The sequence below is a fragment of the Macaca nemestrina genome, chromosome 3, assembly GCF_043159975.1.
Source record: "Macaca nemestrina isolate mMacNem1 chromosome 3, mMacNem.hap1, whole genome shotgun sequence".
Lineage (NCBI taxonomy): Eukaryota > Metazoa > Chordata > Mammalia > Primates > Cercopithecidae > Macaca > Macaca nemestrina.
This window is the reverse complement of record NC_092127.1, coordinates 127,390,422-127,411,457: the sequence shown is the minus strand read 5'-3', so window position 1 is coordinate 127,411,457 and position 21,036 is coordinate 127,390,422. Positions and strand designations below refer to the sequence as shown.

At 33.0% G+C, this 21,036-nt stretch overlaps 1 protein-coding gene across 2 annotated transcripts in view; it reads left to right on the top strand.

Annotated features, from left to right (window-relative positions):
- LOC105463592 (trans-2,3-enoyl-CoA reductase like) overlaps nucleotides 1–21,036 on the top strand; it is a 124,279-nt gene that overhangs the window by 8,857 nt on the left and 94,386 nt on the right. For both annotated transcript variants that reach the window (XM_011710791.3, XM_011710792.3), the window contains exon 2: nucleotides 19,525–19,576. In XM_011710791.3, coding sequence (XP_011709093.2) covers nucleotides 19,525–19,576 — 52 coding nt within the window. The remainder of the gene's footprint in view (nucleotides 1–19,524; nucleotides 19,577–21,036) is intronic.

The following is a 21,036-nucleotide window of genomic DNA, read 5'->3' as shown; positions in this document are numbered from 1 at the left end:
CTGCAATCCTAGCATTTTGGGAGGCCAAGGTGGAGGGATCACCTGAGGCCAGGAGTTCGAGACCAGCCTGGCCAACATGGACCAGCCTGACCAATCTGTTCCTATGAAAAATAAAAATTAGCCAGGTGTGGAGGAGGGTGCCTGTAATACCAGCTACTCCGGAGGTTGAGGCAGGAGAATCGCTTGAACCTAGGAGACGGAGATTGCAGTAAGCTGAAATTATGCCACTGCACACCAGTCTGGGTGACAGAGTAAGACTCTGTCTCAAAAAAAAAAAAAAGAAACAAAACAAAACAAAAAAAAATTATCATGTTTGTTAATTTGTTGACTTGTAAGATTAGGAAAATATTTACATTTCATGATCTCAAAATTTTTTTAATCTTTTAAAGAGCTCAATGTTGCCTACTTCACAAAGTTATTTATGATGATAAAATGTTTTTCTGTGTATATACAAAGTAGTACCTGCTGCACAGTAAATGCTCAATAAATTTTCTCCTCCTATTTCCATTTTACTCTCTTCCATCACGTAGTGTAGTATAGTGGTTAAGGACAAATATGGAAACACTCTGTGTTCAAATCCTATCTTTAGCTTGTTAACTATGTGACCTTGTTAAATAACCTTGTTAATTATTATTAACCTTCTTCATATCCACCTTGGGTCACAGTATTTTCATTTGTAAAACGTAAGTAAAATATATATCTTAAGCCACGGGAATGGTATGTGAACTAAATTTTTAAGGAAAGATAAAATTCTTGGACTAGTGCCTATGACTGCCTTTTCTACATTAAAGTCTGTGGAATGAATACATTCTGAAAGCGTATGTCCACTACAACTATGGAAGATTAAGCTTTCTACTGTCGCAACACTCTAATCAAATTAATTGTTTAAAAAATCTAGCTGCACAACAATGAGAAAAATGGTGCTATCATCATGTCTGATAGTTGCCTCTTCTATACCATAAGGAGCAGAGGCTAAGCTACCTGCCATACTGCAGTGGAGAGGAAATTTTTATTATTATCTCCAATGATGATTTCATAGTCACTGTACATAGCAGGTCATGTTGGTAATGAAAGTGACATTATAATTCACATAACAAAATAGTTGATAGTATATTTTTAACATTAGATGAGCTGACCATTTTTATTTATCTTATTTTGCCCAAGAAATTAATGTCTTGGTTAAGGATGGAGAGAACATATTTTGTTTGAAGAAGGAAAAATTAAATTACATTTCTTATCATATTTTCCTACTCCAAAAAAGTCTAGATTTTCCAACAGCATTATATATATGTATATTTAGACATATACATAATGCTTAAAATATATATGTATGTAATATCATGTTTTTATCTAGCTAGCACTTCAGAGAGAAAAATAATATGCATGATGGATTCTTATATAAGACTCAGAGAAAATATTGTAATCGTAACTGGGACTCTGATCTTCTTGAACACTCCAGATAATAATTTTTTTTTTAATTTTAACAATTATTCCTTGAGTCTATAATTTCTAAACACAATCATATATGATGCATTAACAATAAATATATTAGATTCATTATATTTATTTTCTATAAGATAGTATCCCTACTCAATACAGAAGCAGAAATGGGAAAGCTATGAACTCTAAGTCTGATAAAATATATTTTAAGAAACTAAAATATCCTTATATTATTTTCAATTTTAATGTCCTTGGGAGGGCGATGTAATCAAAACAACTTAATTCCTCTTAAAAGGAGGAATTTGTAAAATTATAATATTTTGAAAGTAACTTTTCCACTTGAACATCTCTTTGATTACAAGGTTGTGATGGATAAGGCATTATTTAGCTTTCCATACACATGGAAGGAATTCATGTTCCCCCTTTTGCAGTCAAAATCACATTTGGATTTGGAATCATCTCTGTCCCTTTGGAGTTGGATATGATCACATGATGTGCTTTTGAAAATAAGAAAATGTAAAACTAAGTGATCCATGTCCTTTTTTGCCAAAGATTTCAGTCAGGGAGAATTTGGGATATTTTCCCCCTCTAATTTAAATGCCAAAAGTCTTCTAGGTAATAGGTTTACTATCAATTATATCACAGATTTTAGTAACAGAAAAAGACTGAACTATTGGTAGAAATGTAGTGTCATCAACCAATCACTATTGTTTCCAGACTCTGGGATTCTGAGTTTGTTAGTCAAGCACAAACGACACTATAGCACCACCTCATTCCTAGCACCAAGTTATGTACTAAGCAGGATAGCAGAGTGACTAGTATATAACTTGGTGCTAGGAATGAGGTAGTGCTGTAGGACATATTTAAATGATGAGAGATGGCTTACTGGTTCATTGTCGAGTAGTGAGAAAAACATCAGAAGCTGGAAAGATGAAAATCCAGGTCATGCTGTGGTATTTTGTAAAGTGTTGTGTACAGTAACTTATAAAGTACAGCACAGACCTGATGAAATTGCTGATCTAGAAAAAAAATTGTTAACACCACCTGTGGTATCCAATATAAATTGGATGCTTATGGCAATGCATTTCAGGAGAGAAGAGTTTATATAAAAGCTTGTGACAGACAATAAATATAAAAGCAGAGTTTAAGTCTTAAAGTCAAAATATCTATCAGCCTCGACTAAAAAAAAATTACTTTATAAGCTTTAAAATCATTGCTTTCTCCCCAAATGCTTGGGGGTAGGAAATGGGCTCTAGGAAAGCTGATAATGTCTTTTAGTTCATAGGTTGCTACGTTAAATAGGCATATCTTATATCATTCAGAGAGTCCAGTGTTTGAGCTCAATGTCATGATTAGAAGGAGTTTGGCATTTCTTGAGGATATGGTATGTGTATTTTGAAAACGTAAAGGAGATTGGACTAAATAGTCGATGATCAGAAGTGTAGACTCAAATATTACTATTTTTATTATGGTTTGTAACTGGTTCTCACACAGGAACATGGTAGAATTTAATTCACCTACCTCCTGAAGTAACATGTTTTGTGCTGATGAAATATGGGTGAAAGGCTTACATTTATTACCAGACCAAAGCTGGAAGAACCTAAGCTAATTTAATTACCCTTTCTTTTAGCCTTTGTCTTAGACGCAGTCAATGTTGCAGATGACTTCTGCTTTGTCAGTATAGATTCTAAAGTGAGGAGAATGCAGGTTAGATACACCAGTCAATCTGTGATGTATAAGTAGTATGTGTAGAAAATAAGCGTGGGCTATTTTAAGCCACTGAGTTTTGCAACACAACCTAGACTATTCTAGCAGGTGTATTCAATTAAATTTAAATTAAAGACAGCTTTTGTAATTTTGTCAGTTTATTATTAAATATCCTTCAATCATTAGAAGAACCTATAACAAAGAGAAAGACTGTGAGAGCAGTTTTCTTTATCATTGTAACATATTTCTTCTTAAAGTATTGCTTGTATATCAATGTCATCTCTTTCATTTAAAAATGAGAGGCATGTTTATAAAGTGTTTTATTGTTCACAAAAGACCATTCAATAAATTGGTTATATTAGTTAATCTATCTAGTCTATGTTAATGTCTTCAATGAATGTACCTACTATATAGTAGGATCTCTAGTCAATAATATTGAGAATAAAGACAGCAGAAATGGGCTTATCTTAAATATATAAAGTTGTATCGAAAGAATGACGAGGTTTCTTAGATAATTAAGTTGAATTGTCACAGTTGATATAAAGATTCTGGATTAAAAACTGTTTGAGTGTTGATGTTATTAATGGGGTAGACACAGTTTTTTGCCTAATACATATAGCACTCAGTTCTGGCCATTTAACTTTGAAATTACTCTGAGACAATCATGCAGACTTGTTAAACATCCAGTTGTATGCGTAAGTTTTCAGTTGTGAAAACAAGTTGGTGCTGGTAATATACACTTGAAAATATGAAAATATATGACATTCAAAGTAATAGGAATGAGTGAGATCAACTTCCTTGATAAAACATAAGCTATTTTTACATAGGATCACCAAAGCAATTCAAGTATGTTTTGAACCTTCATGGTTCATTTAATCAACAAACTTTTTTTAGAATTTCAGGCATATGAAATGATAAATTTTTCATCATTCTCTATAATGTCAGATACTCTGCATTTGTTTATATGTTGAGGACAAATTCTTCCAAGAGCATGTAATCCACATAGTTAAATTTAAAAAGTAATGCAATCATTTTTAGTGGCTGGCAATATGTAGTAGCATTTATGAGGACAGTGAGCCAATGATGCAGAAATAATTGTAGCCTCTATCTCTGTGGTTTGATGTCAAACAATTCATTAGTGATATGAACTTTCTAAAATTGATTTTCCTCCCTAATTATTTTTGCTTGAAACTCATTTCATATTTGCCACATTTAAAATCTGTAACATAAATCTTTAAGTAGGAAAAAGAAATATATGACCATCACTTCAAAATTTGAAGTGCTCTAAAATTTTGAAATCAATTTTAAATCTGTTATCTCTCAGGGATACAGGACGTGCTGTTCCTTTAAGTCAATAGATTTAATCTAGTTATCTTTTTAAAAAACCACACCACTTTGACCATCTAAACAATATACAATTAATAAGAGGACTGCTCAGTTTAAAATAAGCAATGACTCCAAATAATCAATAATGTGCAATAACAAAAGTCTAATCCTCTCTCATATGACATGTCCAAAGTGGATGAACTGTAGCTTTCCTCAAAGACCTATTTATTATGGAACAGATTAAATTAAACAACTTTTGTCTTTATTATTTTCAGTTTCCAAGTAGAATGAACACAAATGTGGTGAACTCATAATGGCTCTTAAAACTTCTGCTTAGATACTAAACTTGCAACTTCCTCTTAACATTTCACAAGCCAATCAAGTTACATGATCATGCTCCACTTTGACATGCTGAAAATACAAAATATTCTCTCTGAGAGAAACGCCCAGAGAGGGACCACAGCGATTTGAACATTTATAACCTTGTAACGTTAAATAAAGCCTCTTTGCATCAAAAATATTTACTCTAAAATTCATGTGCTAAAGTTCATTCACTTTAACTATGTTAGGAGCCTCAATTTTTCATGCAAATTTTATCAACCTGTTTGTTCAGTTGGAATAATTGTAGTCGCCTGGCTTCTAAGCCAGATAGGTGAGACCTGTAACAGGCAAATACAAAGACAAATCTAAAAAAATAACAAGCAGCAGCTTTGAGAACATACACTCATAAAATAGAAGTCAGTAGCTCCCAGATATATGAAAATTTATAATGCTTTGTAAAGCATGGCTTAACATGGACATACTTCTTCTGTTTCTATTCCATTGGCCGAAGCAAACCAACAAGCTAAGTCCAATGTCCACCAGCCTCCCTTTCTAATAAAGAAGAGGAATAGAATAAATATTTGCTAAAATAACCTAATTTGTCACCAATTTTCAGTTTCCAAGAACAATTTAAATTATCTTTCATTTTTGAATAGGCATGTATTTATTTTAAAAGTTGAATCAATAATTAATAATCTATCAAAACAGTAGTACCAGGACCAGATGAATTAATTGGTGAATTCTACCACATATTTAAGGAAGAAATTACACCCATTCTCTACAACCATTTTGTGCAATATTTCCTAACTCACTCTGTAATGGCAACATTACCCTGATACCAAAAACAGAGAGGTTATAAGAAAAGGAAATCACAGAGCAACATCTCTCAAAAATATAGATGTAACAATTCTCAACAAAATATTAGCATATGAATTTAACACTGTATAAAAAGAAGTATTCTTTGCAACCAAGTGGGATTTATCCTACTTGTGCAAGAGTAGTCCAACATTTAAAAAGCAATTAATGTGGTTCATCACATCACCAGGATAAAGTAAAGAAAATCACACAATTTTATCAATAGACACAGAGAAATTACTTGACAAAATCCAACACTCATCCATAATAAAAGTCTCAATAAAGTAGGAATAGAGGGGGAACTTCCTCAACTTAATAGTATCTCCAAAATACCTACAGGTCACATCATTTTTAATAGTGAAAAATCCAAAATTTTCCCAGCAAGATCAGAAAGAAGGAAAGGATGTTTAGTCTCACCACTGCTGTGTGGCATCTTACTGGAAGTTCTAGCTAATGTAAAAAAATGGAAATAAAGAGTTTACAGATGGGCAAGGAAAATTAAAAGTCTTTGCCAATGGCATGTTTGTCTGCACAGAATATCTGAAATAATTGGCCTGGAAAATCCCAAGCAAACAAACAGTGAAACGAAACAAAAATAACCCCTGAATTATGATGCATTTTACGGCAAGGTTTCAGGATACAAAGTTAATATATGAAAGTCAATCACATTACTATATTGTATATCCTAGTAATGAATAAGAACAATTCAAAATTATATATAAAATAATCATGTGTAATTGTTATTTATGCATACTTATTCCCATTATTTATATTTGTTTATTTGTATTTATGTAATTCACATTACTAATTAAAATTAAAATACTTAGGTATAAGTCTAACAAAACATTTACATAATCAATATGAGAAAAACTAAAATACTCTAGATGTGAAAGAAACTGAAGAACTAAATATATGGAGAGACACTTTATGTTTGTGGACAGGAAGATTCAGTATTTTCAAGATGTCAATTCTTTCCAAATAGATGTACAGATGTAACGCAATCCCTACTAAAATCCCAGCAAGTTATTTTGTGCATATTAACAAACTGTTTCTAAAGTATATATGCAGAGGCAAAAGATCCAGCATGGCTAAAACAATATTGACAAAAAAGAACCAGGTTGAAGAATTGACGTTACATTACTTCAAGGATTCCTCTATAGCTATAGTAAGCAAGACAATGTGATATTAGTGAAAGAAAAAACAAATATATCAATGATACAGAATAGAAAGCCCACAAATAAACCTATCTAAATACAGTCAACTGATCTTTGACAAAGGAACAAAGGCAACATAATGTAGAAAATACAGTCTTTCCATCAAATAGTGTTGGAGCAACTAGACACCCATATGGAAAAAAAAAAAAAAGTATTTGGACACATCTTACACATTTCACATAAATTAACTCAAAATGAATATCAGACCTAAATGTAAAACGCAAAGTTATAAAACTGTTATGGTGTAACAACAAAATCTTCATGAACTTGGCGTTGGCAAAGACCTTTTAGAGATGATGCCAAAGGTATCATCCATGAAAATGTTAATAAGATGGAATTCATTAAAATTAACATTTCTACTCTGTGAAAATCAGTACCAAATCAGTGCCAAGAAAATAAAAAGACTAGAAACAAACTGGAAAAGATATTTGCAAAAGTCATATCTGATAAAAGACACACACACACACATATATATGTTATATATATATATAAAATATAGAAAGAACTCTTAAAATTTATCATACTTGTGCAAGGCTAGTTCAACATTTAAAAAGCAACTAATGTGGTTCATCACATCACCAAGAGAAAGTAAAAAAAAAATTGCATAGTTTTATCACTAGATACAGAAAAATTAAAAACCAAATAACCCATTTACAAAATGGACCAAAGAACTTAACAGACACTTCACTAGAAAAGATACACAAATGGTAAATAAATATACAAAAGGATACTCTACATTATATATCATCAGGAAAATGATAATGAAAATGATAATGTGATATTACTGTGAACCTTCTAGAATGGCCAAAATCCAGAACACTGACATCATATGCTGGGAAGATGTGGAACAACAGGAACTCTCATTAATTGCTTTTAGGAATGCAAAATGGTAAAATCATTTGGAAGGCAATTTGATGGTTTCTCACGAAACTAAATATATTCTTACCATACAGTACAACAGTCGTTCTACTTGATATCTACTCAAATGAGCTGAAAACTTATGTCCACACATAAATCTGCATAAAGATGTTTATGGTAGCTGCATCCACAATTGCCAATACTTGCAAACAACCAAGATGTCTTTCAGTAGGTGAACGGATAAACTATTACTCAGAGACAGTGGAAAGTTATTCAGCATTAAAGAGAAATAAGCTATTAACCCATGAAAAGACATTGAGGGAATTGAAATGTGCATTACTAAGTGAAAAAACTCAATCTGAAAAGGCTGCATGCTATGATTTCAACCATATGATTTCTGGAAAGGCAAAACAATGATGACAGCTAAAAGGTTAGTGGTTGCCAGTGGGGATGGGGTGTGGAGCACAGAGGATTTTTAGTGCAGTGAAAAAACTGTGAATAATACTATAATGGTAGATATATGTCATTATAAATTTGTCCAAACTTACAGAATGTACCACACCATGAGTGAACCCCATTGTAAACTGTGGACTTTGGGGATTATGATGTGTCATTGTAGGTTTATTAGTTGTAACAAATGTACCATACTGGTGACAGATGTTGATAATAGGGGATGCTATGCATGTATGAAGGTAAAGAATACCTTAAAATCTCTGTTCCTTCTCTTCAACATTGCTGTGAACCTAAAACTGCTCTAAAATAAACTTATTATAAAATAACGCAAAACAAAACAAATTGATTTTAATAATTTGTGCCTGAGTAACAGGCTTACATTTTGGCTTGAAATAGTAATTCTTAATTAAATATAAACCCTGAAAAACAGCATAAGTATTACTTTCTATCATAAATATAGAGCTTAAAAGACAATGAAAGATAAATCCTCTAATAAGCAAAAGAAAAATTACACAGGAAAAACTACATATCCAAAAATCACTTCCCATACTTTGTCCTCTATGCTTACACATATATATGCATACAGTTGACTTATGAATACCATCGGTTTGAAATGCATGAGTCCACTTATAAATGGATTGTCTTCCACCTTTATCACCCCTGAGACAACAACCAAACCCTTGTCTTCCTCCTCAGCCTACTTGGTATGAAGACGATGAGGATAAAGACCTTCATGAATTCCCATTTCCACTTAATGAACAGTAAATATATTTTCTCTTCCTTATAATTTTCTTAATAATATTGTCTTTTCTCTAACTTACTTTATTTTGAGAATACCATATATAATACATATTATATGCATTGTAATAGTTAATAATGGTATAATTATATAGATGTAATATGTGCTAATTGATTCTACATTATTGGTAAAGCTTCCAGTCAACAGTAAGCTATTAGTAATCAAGTTTTTGGGGAATCAAAAGTTATATGTGGGCTTCAGGATGGCTGACTAGAGGCTCCTGACATTTGCCTCCTACACAAGGAAGGATTGAATCACAAAGCAGATAGGTGATCACAGGTTGAATAGGGCATCTAGGAGAGAACATTGAAATTCAGCAGGAAAGTGGCATGAAAGCTCTGAATCATGAAAGGTGGAGGAAGTAAAGCAAGAAGCCCAGCCAAGTGTGGGGAAAAGGTAAGCAAGAGATTCCCAATGGTCCACATTTTCACCATGGGCTCCTTTAATCTTAGCCCTGGGATAGCCCCTCAGCCCTCACGGGCCCCAAGACTAGTATAAGGAGCTACTTGGAGTCAACACGATAGCATTATTCCAGAGAGGGAGTTCATATTGGATTCCACACATCTCTTAAGACTCAAATTAACTGCTGCACCGTTCCATTTTGAGAGCTCAGTTCCCAATAAATTGTATCCTGCCTTGGGACCCAACAACCCCTGCATCTCCACATTCCTAGAGCCCCACTGACATCCCCTCACATCCACCTAGAAAGCTATGGCAACATGACACCAGATGGGCACAGCAGCTCGGATGGTTCTTCAACACACAGCCTATGCAGTGTCCTGTATCCCAGGAAACAGGAGGGTGGTGTAGTGCATGAAGGAGATTGCTGTCAGGACAAAAAGAGTTAAGGTACACACTCCCACAAGCCTGAGAGCAGCCCGTTTGCAGCCACTGCAACACTGTAACATTCACCTCCCTAGCAGCAGGCTGCTGCTAACCTGCATGCTTCAGGGTATCTGGGGACTGGCAAAATTGGATGCTATCCTGGGGCTTGAAGACAGGCCTGCCTCACACACCAACGCTACTCCACAGCTGGTCAAACACGCTGTTCGGGAGCTTAAGGATCAATCCACCTGGCCTGCCACAGCTAGTAAGCATATGTACCATCATGGGCCTGAGGACAGGCCCACCTGGTCACCAGAGCCACCAGCCTCTATGAGGATTGTGCAGGAACTGGAGGATTGACCCGCCCATCTGTCTGTCCCTGGAACCCACATATAGCATCCAGGAAAACCTGGCAGCAAATCCACCCCACCCACAGCCATTTAATGTGTGCATCATCCATGGGCCTGAGAACTGGTCTGCACTGCCCACCACTACCACTGCTGGATGTGAGCATACCGTTTGGAGGCCTGTTCCACCCACCATAGCCTATGACTGCAGATAACATTGGGGAGAACTGAGGATAGGCCCACTCAAACTGGAACCACCTTTTCCAGTGTCTGTACACATTATCCAGGGGCCTGAAGCCACAAGCACTCATGCATAACTTCCAGGAGCCTGGGGACTGGCCTATTCATGCTGCCAGGGTCCCATACAATGTCCAGGGGTATGGAGATAAACCAGCTATAACCTGTACCCATTCACACCATCAGAGGGCCTGAGAACAGGTCCATACAAACTGGTACTGCCCCTACCAATGCTTGCATTTAAGGGTGTAAGGATTGACCCCTCCACCCACTACCACCAGTACTTATAAATGCATTCTAGGGTGCCTGAGAATGAGCCCTTAGCCTACTGATGACTACACACATTGTCTAGGGCTCTGAGGATTCACCTGTTCTATCTGTCTCCATCAGTGCCTGCATGTGCCTCTTGAAAGCCTGAGGATGGCCCCTCCCAGCCTGCCACCACCACAGTTAATAGCACTCATTTGAATATGTCGGTTTGGGGCCTCAGGACTGGCCCATTCATTCAGTTGCCACCACTGCTGACACCTGTGCATGCTACCAGAGGTCTTCAGGGTTGGTCCACAGACAGGGCTGGCATGAACACCACAAAGCAAGAGGCCTGAGTACTCACCTGCCTATCCAGCTAAATATTATCACTGTAAGCACATGAGAAGCCTCCAAGAGGCCCAAGAATCATCCCACCTGGAACACTAGTGCCTGCATACACCGCCTGGGCACCCAATGACTGGCACACATAGCCTGCTGCTGACACCACTGGTGTCTAAGGATTACCCACCTGATGTTCTAATTTCCAGTAAAGTCTCACCACAGACAACCTACAAGTGCAGCCTAAGCCTCTGAGTACCACACAGACAATACTGATGATGATTACAAAGTAAATCATACAGAGACTACGATACTGCACACACAAGAATCAAAGACTAAGTGCCCTGTCCAACCAACACTATAAGGACATCTACAGGATAATTCTTTTTCCTTGAAAGCCAATCCATAAAATTAGAAGAAGCAACTGTTACATCAGATCTGCAGATATCAGCATATTGAGGCAAGAAACAAGATAAAACGAGAAATCATGACAAGAAAAGTAATAATTCTCTGGCAACAGATCTCAATGAAAAGAAATATATGAAATCCCTAAAAATAAATTCAAAATAATATTAAAGAAGCTTAGTGAGATTTTATAAAAGAGCACAAACAATACAAATAAATTAGAAAAAAAATTATAATCTAATGAGAAACTTAACAAAAAAGATAGATATAATAAAAAAGATTTAAACTATACTTCAGAAACTGAAGAACTCAATTAATTAAATAAAAACACAAAGGAGAGGTTCCACAATAGACTATATCAAGCAAAAGAAAGAATTTCTAAACTTGAAGACATGTCTTTTGAAATAACCCAGACGAACCTAAAGAAAATAATAAAAAATAATGAAGACAGCCTGCCTGACATATTGGGCATCATAAAGCAACCAAATATTTAAAGTTTGAGTGTTCCAGAAGAGAGACAAACAAAAGTATAGAAACTCCACCTAAGGAAATAATAGCTGAAAATGTCCCATCTTGCAAGATGTAGCCATCCAGAAACAGGAGCTTAAAGATGCCCAAATATATCCAACCAAAAATATATTATTTAAGACCTGTTGTAATCACACTGTCAAAAATTAAAGACAAAGAGAGAACACTTAAAAAAAAAAAAGACAAGAGAAAAGCATCAAGTCACATATAAAGGAATCTTCATCAAACAAACAGCTAAGTTCTCAGCAGAAACTGTTAAGGACAGGAGAGAATAGAATAACATATTAAAAGTACTGACAATCAAGAATACCATATGTAGCAAAGTCATCCTCCAAAAATCAAGGACAAATAAGGTATTTCCCAGATAAGCAAAAACTGAAAGAAATCATTACCACTAGACTGGTCCTACAAGAGATGCTTAAGAGACTCCTACATGTGAAAGCAAAAGGATAGTATCTACCATCATGAAAATACAAAAAAAGTATAAAACTCATGTGGCGCAGACACAATAAGAAAGGGAAGGACTCAAATGTTACTACTACAGAAAACAGCCAAACTGCAATGACAATAATAAAAAAAAGAAAGGATCAAAGTGTGTACAGAATTGGTTCCTTCTGGTGGGTTCTTGATCTCACTGACTTCAAGAATGAAGCCGCGGACGCTTGCAGTGAGTGTTACAATTCTTAAAGATGGTGTGTCCATAGTTTGTTCCTTCAGATGTTCAGATGTGTCCGGAGTTTATTCCTTTTGGTGGGTTCGTGGTCTCGCTGATTTCAAGAGTGAAGTTGCAGACCTTCACAGTGACTGTTACAGCTCATAAAGTTAGTGCAGACCCAGAGGGAGCTGCAGCAAGATTTATTATGAAGAGTGAAAGAACAAAGCTTCCACAACATGGAAGGGGACCCCAGCAGGTTGCTGATGCTGGCTCAGGTGGCAAATCTTACAACACATCAAAAATATAATACACTATGATTAAGTGGGATTTATTCCAGTAATAAATGTATACTTCAATATATGCAAATCAATAAATATGATATATCGTATCAACAGAATGAAGGATAAAACTCATATGATTATTGTAATGGATACAGATAAAGCATCCAATACAAGGCACAATCCATTTATGATAAAAAAAGAAACTTCTCTACAAATTAGGTATGGAATGAACATATCTCAACCCTCAACATAAAGGGCATATAGGACAAACCTTCAGCTAACATCATTCTGAATGGCAAAAAAACGAGAGTCTTTTATCTAAGAACTGGAACAAGACAAGGATACCTACTCTTATTCAACATACTACAGGAAATCTTATTCAGAGCAATCAGGAAAGAAAAAGGAAAAAAAAAAAAAAAAGGGCATCCAAATTGGAAAGTGGAAGTTAAGTTGTCCTTTGTAGATGGCATAATCTTATATGTGTAATGACATAAAACCACCACCAAAAATATTTTAGAACTGATAAATAAATTCAGTAAACTTTCAGAATACAAGATCAACATACAAAAATCAGTAGCATTTTTATACACCAATGAGAAACTAGCTGAAAACTAAATCAAGAATTTTATCTCATTTACAATAGGCACCAAAAAATTAATTAATTAATTAATTAATAAAAATAAAAGAAAAACAAAAACAAACAAAAAAAAACTCTGAATAAATTTAACCAGGAAGAGGAAAGAACTCTGCAAGGAAAACTGCAAAACTCTGATAAAAGAAATTGAAGAGCACACAAACAAATGGAAACACATCTGATGCTAATGGATTAGAAGAATTTATATTGTTAAAATATCCACACCAAACCACCCAAAGCAATATACAAATTCAATACATTTCTTATCAAAATACCAATGACATTCTTTACAAAATAGAAAAACAATCTTAAAGTTTATATGGAACCACAAAAGACCCTGTATAGACAAAGTAACACTGAGCAAAAAGAACAAAGCTGGAGGCATCACACTTCCTGACTTAAAATATACCGCAAAGCAATAGTAACCAAACAGCATTGCATTGGTATAAGAATAGACATAGACCTATGAAACAGAGAACCCAGATATAATCCTTGCATTTATAGTCAACTGATTGTCTTCAAAGGTGCCAGCCAACAATATACATTGAAGAAAAGACAACTTCTTTAATAAATGATGCTAACAATACTGGATATCCACATGCAAAAGAATGTAATTAGACACCTATGTTTTATCAAACACTAAAATACAACTGAAAATGGATTGGAAACTTAAATGCTAAGACCTCAAACCATAAACTGATAAAAGAAAACATAGGAGAAATGCTTCAGGACATTAGGCCAAAAAAAAAATAATAATAATAACTAAGACCTCAAAAGAATAGGTAGCAAAAACAAAAATACACATATGGGAACATATTAAAATAATAAACTTCTGCATAACAAAGGAAACAATAGTGTAAAGAGGCAAAAGAGTAGGAGAAAATATTTGCACACTATTCATCTGATGAGGGACTATTATTCAGAACTAAATAAGGAACTAAAATACCTCAATTCCCAGAAGCATAAAAACAAACAAACAAATTATTCCACGGAAAATTGGGCAAATAATCTGAATAGATATTTCTCTAAAGAAGACATAGAAACGGCCAACAGCTATATAACAGTCAACATCACTAACATCAGGGAAATACAAATTAAAGCTACAATGAGATATTATCTTGCCCAACAACCGAGATATTATCTTACCCAAGTATGAATGGTTACTATGGAAAAACAAAAACAAAACCAATGCTGGTGAGGATGTAGATCAAAGGAAATTATTATACACTATCAGTGGAAATGAAATTAGTACAGACATTATGGAAAAGAGTAGAGAGTGTCTCAGAAAACAAAAATAGAACTTTTATAAATTCCAGACTTCCACCCTGGGTATTCATCCAATGCAAAGCAAATCAATATATCAAAGGGATACCTGCATCCTCATGATTATTGAAACACTATTCACAATAACCAAGCTATAGAATCAATTATTATTTGCAACAACATAGATGTAACTAGAGGTCATTATATTAAGTGAAAAAAGCCAGGCATTTAAGACAAATATTGCATGTTCTCATTCATGTGTCGTGTTTTAAAAAGAAGTTTAACACTTTAAAAAGTTTATCTCAGGAAGGTACAGTATATATTTACCAGAGGCTGGGAACGACAGTGAAGGAATGAAGAGAGGTTAGTTAATGGGTAGAAACATACAGTTAGATAACAGAAGTAGCTTCTACTGTTTGATAACATAGTAGGGTAACTATAATTAACAATTAACATATATTGTATATTTAAAAATAGCTAGAAGAGAGGATTTGAAATGCTTCCAACACAAATAACTGGTAAGTGTTTAAGGTGATGGATATTCTAAATACTGTTTTGATCATTTCACAAGTTATGTACATATTAAAATAGCGCATGAACACCATAAATATGTATAATTATTAGATATCAATACAAATTGTTTTAAAATATGCCTACATGGAGGGTTGGCACCTCTGCATTGTTCAAGGGTCAAGTGTGTGTGCATGTGTGTGTGTGCACGTGCACACATAAATAACAGACCAGTAATGTTTTAGGCTGTACTTCTAAGTAAAATTTACACATAATTTTCTAGAAATAAAATTTTTCATATAAAAGAGCATTATTCAGATAAACTTTCTTTGGTAAATAATATGAGAAAATCAATTTATATGTTAATTTTTACATTATTTTTCAATAGAAAAGGCATAATTGATATTAACCAAATTGTTATTGCAATATAAAAAGAAACATTTTGTATGATACAAAAGCAGGATATGTGTGTATGCATAGATATATATATATACACATACACATATATATACACACACACACATATCGTTTTACTTAACAAGGAGCTAATTTTAAATAATTTAGTTTATAAATAAATGAAATTGATATAATATAAAACATTTCAATTTCTTAGATAAATAAAATTCAGTTAAATTTAAAAGGCGAAAGGTTTATACGATCTGAAGAGAAACCATAGTATAATTCAGTTAAATTTAAACATCTAAACCTTGTTAAAACTCATATTTTTTCAGATTCACTGTGTACTGTCAGTTTTATTCATAGTGAAAATTCTTGCTATTCTACAAAATACTGAACACATTTTGAATGTATAAAAATTATTTTCCATATATTGCTTACTTATCTGAGCAATCTTAAGGTTACTTATTAGTAAAATAACATTTGCTTACTGAGAAAATCCTTGTCCATTCTGAATAAAATATGCAAATATACATTCTATTTGCTAATCTACTACTTTCTTTATGTTTGTTTGTTTGTTTGCTTGTTTGAGATAGGGTCTCGCTCTGTCACCCTGGCTCCAGCATAGTTGGGACTACAGACACAATCCCCATGCCCTGCTAATTTTTTTTTTTTTTTTTTTTTTTTTTTTTTTTTTTTGAGATATAGGATTTCCGCCATGTTGCCCAGGCTCGTCTTGAAGCCCTGGACTCAAGTGATCCTTCTGCCTTAGTTTCCAAAAGAGTTTATTCTACAAGCCTGAGCCACCAAGTCTGGCCTAAAATCTTCTAATGGAAATTCTCAAAGCTATTTTTTTTTCCATTTTCCTGAATTAATCAGCTTAACATGTGATTTTTTTGGGGCAATTTTCTTCCTTGTGTCTTGAAGAACAGCTCTGTTTAGGTAGGAAACCTGCACTGACATTTTGTATTTCTCTGTGTATCTGTGTCTGCATTTTCACACCACTATATCTAATTATTTATATCAGTTCATCTTTCACTTTGGTTTTATTTCTATACATTTACTTTTAGACAAGTTCTTTGTTTTAATAAAGTTTACTGACAAATTTAGGTTTTTATACTACAACAACCCCATCAAATGAATGTCAAGTGGTTGCTGTTTTTCATTATAATTTAATTTTTATTGCTCTAATCAGGATGTGCACTATTTTGGAGACATCTGTCCATCTTAAGAATTTACTGTGAAAGTGGCTAAAATATAGTTTTAAAAAGAAGCAATATTATAAAAAGAGGTTTCTGTGAAAAACTGTAGTAAATGCATATTGGGCACATTCAAACAAATTCTAGATTAAATGCTTGAATGAAAAAAGCTTTTTTGTGTTCATCAACTTAAATGTAGAGAAAGTAATAATAACTCAAATTTTAACTATAATCAGCTAAAATTTAGAAGTAAATTTTTGGTTTAACTACCATCATTTGACTTCCCTACTCACTATTTTAAGACTCATTTTCTTTTAAGAGAAATAAACATTAATGAAGGGAATATTAAGGTTTCAAATGTAGAGTTTCACATTCTCCCATCTGTATAATTATGGAAATGAATAAATTATCACAATGATAGTTTCTCCTTTTTAAGATGTTGTAAAACTGACTAAGAAGTGGAGGTTATGATAACTAAACTCCCTGATGAAGCCACTGAGACATCAATTTAGTCATCAGAAGCTCTTATATGCTCAGTTAATCATCATATTTTCCTCTCTTTGTGCTTTCAGTACAACTAAAGGACTGAAAAGAGCAGAAAAGCACAATCCTGTGCCTAATTGAATACATGTCTGAATCGTTTAGTAGTTAATTTTTCTGATTTTTTTTTTGTGCAAAATTACTGCAGAAAGGGCAGTTCTCAAGGATTTATTCAAAATCAGCACTTTTCTAACACATGAAAGTCAAATGAATTTTTTCTAAAATGTTAAGAGCTTATAATACATCCCTATTACACATGAAGGTTTCTTTCAGGAAAATGATGTTAGCCTTGAAAATAAGAAAATTCAAAGTAAAATGCATATACCAAATTAGAAGGTTGTCAATTGCATTATTCTGGTGTGGAGAATGGCATACAGCTTTTGCATATCAGATTAAGAAACTTTTATCTTACTTTGTTTTTACATGTTTGCACTCACAGCTTTATTTCTGACTTCTATAAAAGTTAATTAAAACTTATTGTATGCTCTGTGGTGTACTACATGACAAAACAAAACAACAGTAATACTGGGTCATTATCCTCAGCTCCATATAGATTGAGCAACCAATGCATAATACAAGATAATGGCCCTCATAAAGTGCTAGATGAACACATATCAAACCCAAATTGAGGGATTATTGATCATGAAAATTATTTTTTATTTAAAATTACATGGTCCTTGATATGACTAATGGACAAATATTTGTTACTCTAGGGAATATCATGCGGTCTTTATCAGAAAAAGCAACATATAAAGGTGCTGAATGAATAAGAAACATTGAGATGAAACAATGGACACTGTTAAAACAATATTTTAAAAATTAAATTTAAATATTAAAGGTTAATAACCAAAATTAAAATATATGCAAAAGTATATAAATACATATTACTCTCCCTATAAACTGTTTTAAAATTTTTTTCTAACATTTTTCAGAGAAGAGCAATGCCATGAAATATTTATAATTTTATATACACAGAATGTTTTAGGACCATTTTGCTATTAACAGAATAACACAAATTGGAATTCCTATTACTTTTTAGGGTTTAAGTCTTATAACTCTCTTGTTTAGTAAATCATATACAGACAGGAAATCATAAAACAATTCTGAACAGTATACTGAATGCTTAGCCACAATCCTGTTAAGTAGAGGGTGAGATATGTAAAAATAGATGTATTTGTTGTTATACTTTCAGTGAATAATAAAACATCAAACATAATGTAACAGTATTAAGAACTATATGGATCTTATGGACTATTATGCACCAACATTTTATGAGTTTTTCATTTAACCCTTTCAAAACAGCTATAAAGGGATTTTAGTGTAGCATAAATAAATCATGTAAACATATGATTATAATAAATTTCACTAGTATCATATGCTTATTCAGGGAAAAGAAATATATTTTCTTGAATTATCATGAAAATGTCTTTTGAGATAAATTCAGAAAGTCAAAAAAGTATTGTGATGACTTGAAGTGTTTGTATGGAACTTTAGTCCTCAATAATTTTCAAATTTAGAAGAATAAAAATATTTTATCCATTTTTTAATTTATAGAGTTCGTTTTAGTTATTTAGAACCAAATATTTTGACAAATTGCTATGTACTCAAGGAATAAAAAAAAAATCTCACATGCATTTTAATGGACATTTAGTACTTTTATTTGGGGATTTAAATAATGTCAGTAGGGGGCTTAAGGTTACTTTTGTCTCATGATATTCAGAGGTAAACATTTCTCTCATTTGTCCATATAAATTAACTTCACATCTTCAGGTACTATTGCTATACATTATTTCAGTTTCCTGTGCATTAAGACATATTTTTAATTGATAGTTTTACGAGATGTGGAAAAATACACTGAATATTTTGGACAAAGAAAATTCAAAAATATATCTTAGGGATAAAAATTGGATTGAATTAATGTGTTAAAACTATTACCGTTGTATACAAACATTTTTTTAATTATATTTTTGCTGATTGCAACATTTCAAGTTTGTCAAAATAGTAATCACTAAAAAGAGATAAACCAAGCAAAAATTCTTATTGTGTAAGAATTTTAGGATATATTTAAAATTTCTTTTCCTTAAATGGATAGAAAACAAATTAACAGTGTTTAAAAATAACTCTATTTTCTTTTCCTTTTCAGGTGACACAATCATCTACTATTCATGATGTTAAGCAAAAGTTTCACAAAGCATGTAAGTTGTATATATTATTTAGAATTTATATTACAGTGCTTTATTTTCAAATAGGTTTTAATTTTTCTATAAGAGCAATATATGATAGAGTGTATGGAAACCATAGTTTTACAAGGAGCTCAGAAACGATAGTTTGCTTAATATTCCTTTGGCATAAATATTCTAGCATTAACTCTAATTGACCTAATTGACCCTTTAATCGCCAGCATTTTAAATTTTTCTTCACAAAGTTGTTTTTAGTTTATATTTAAACTTCATTGTATTATAAAGAGAAATTTTGTATATACTAAAGACATTAATTGATACAAGTATTTATTTCTATTTAAGCAAAATATTAGGCACATTTTTACTTCCTGTATTTATACTGGTCAAGTATCATTCACATAGAAATCCTTCACACTATTCATCTAAATTATAGTGTTTAATTTTATTAATAAATTTACATAATGAATTAGTCTCTTATTTACTTAAAAATATTTATATTTGATGTATTTCAATTATATTTTTATTTTTATACTTTCTCAATAAAGTTTACTCCAAATGTTAAATATAAAAATGTCTATAATTATTGACAAATATTGTTTTTACAAACTTTATTTTTGGAGCAGCTTTTGTTTCACAGAAAAAATTTAAATAGAAAGTGCAGAGATTTCCCATATAACCATGTCCCCACACATGCCTGGCCTCACGCATTATAAATATCCCTCACAGAATGGCACATTTGTTGAAATTAATGAATACAATGGCAGACCATGATAACCAAAATTCTATTATTTAAAGTTCTGAAACTGATCCAATAGTCCCATAGACAGTTATTTTTGTATAAACAATGAAATTGATCCTTCTGTTCTTAAAGCTTGATACTTTTATTTTATCTGAGTTCCTTCCTCAGGAAAGGGTTCCTTAGCCCACTCAAAAAGTATCAAAGAACTAAAACTCACCAGGTCATCACATCCAGACAATAAGATGCTAGGCCCCTCATTCATCATAACTGTGTCCTTTCCCATCCATAGTTCCTGTTTTCTTACACAGTTACATCTCCTCCCTGTTATATAAACTCCTGGTTTTAGTCAGTTAGGGAGACAGATTTGAGACAGCTCCTATCTCTTTGGCTGCAGCACCCAATTAAAGCCTTCTTCTTTGGCAACACATATAGTCTCAGTCACTGGCTTTCGTGCTATGAGCACCCAGACCAAGACTGAACCCCTGGAATTTTGCTAACGGTTCACATTTGGTGTTCTATATTCTATGAGTTCTGCTAGGGAACATTTTTAATATTTTAGATTATTTAAACAATGTGTATTTTGTGAAAATAATCATGAAACTCACAATTTAATGCATTAAATTAATTACACTTCACAGTAAATAAGTAGAGCTCTCATATTACTTTATTTTAGGACAAACAGGTAAATTACTGAGTACTTTCTCTACATGTGGCATTATGCCAAACATAAAGACTA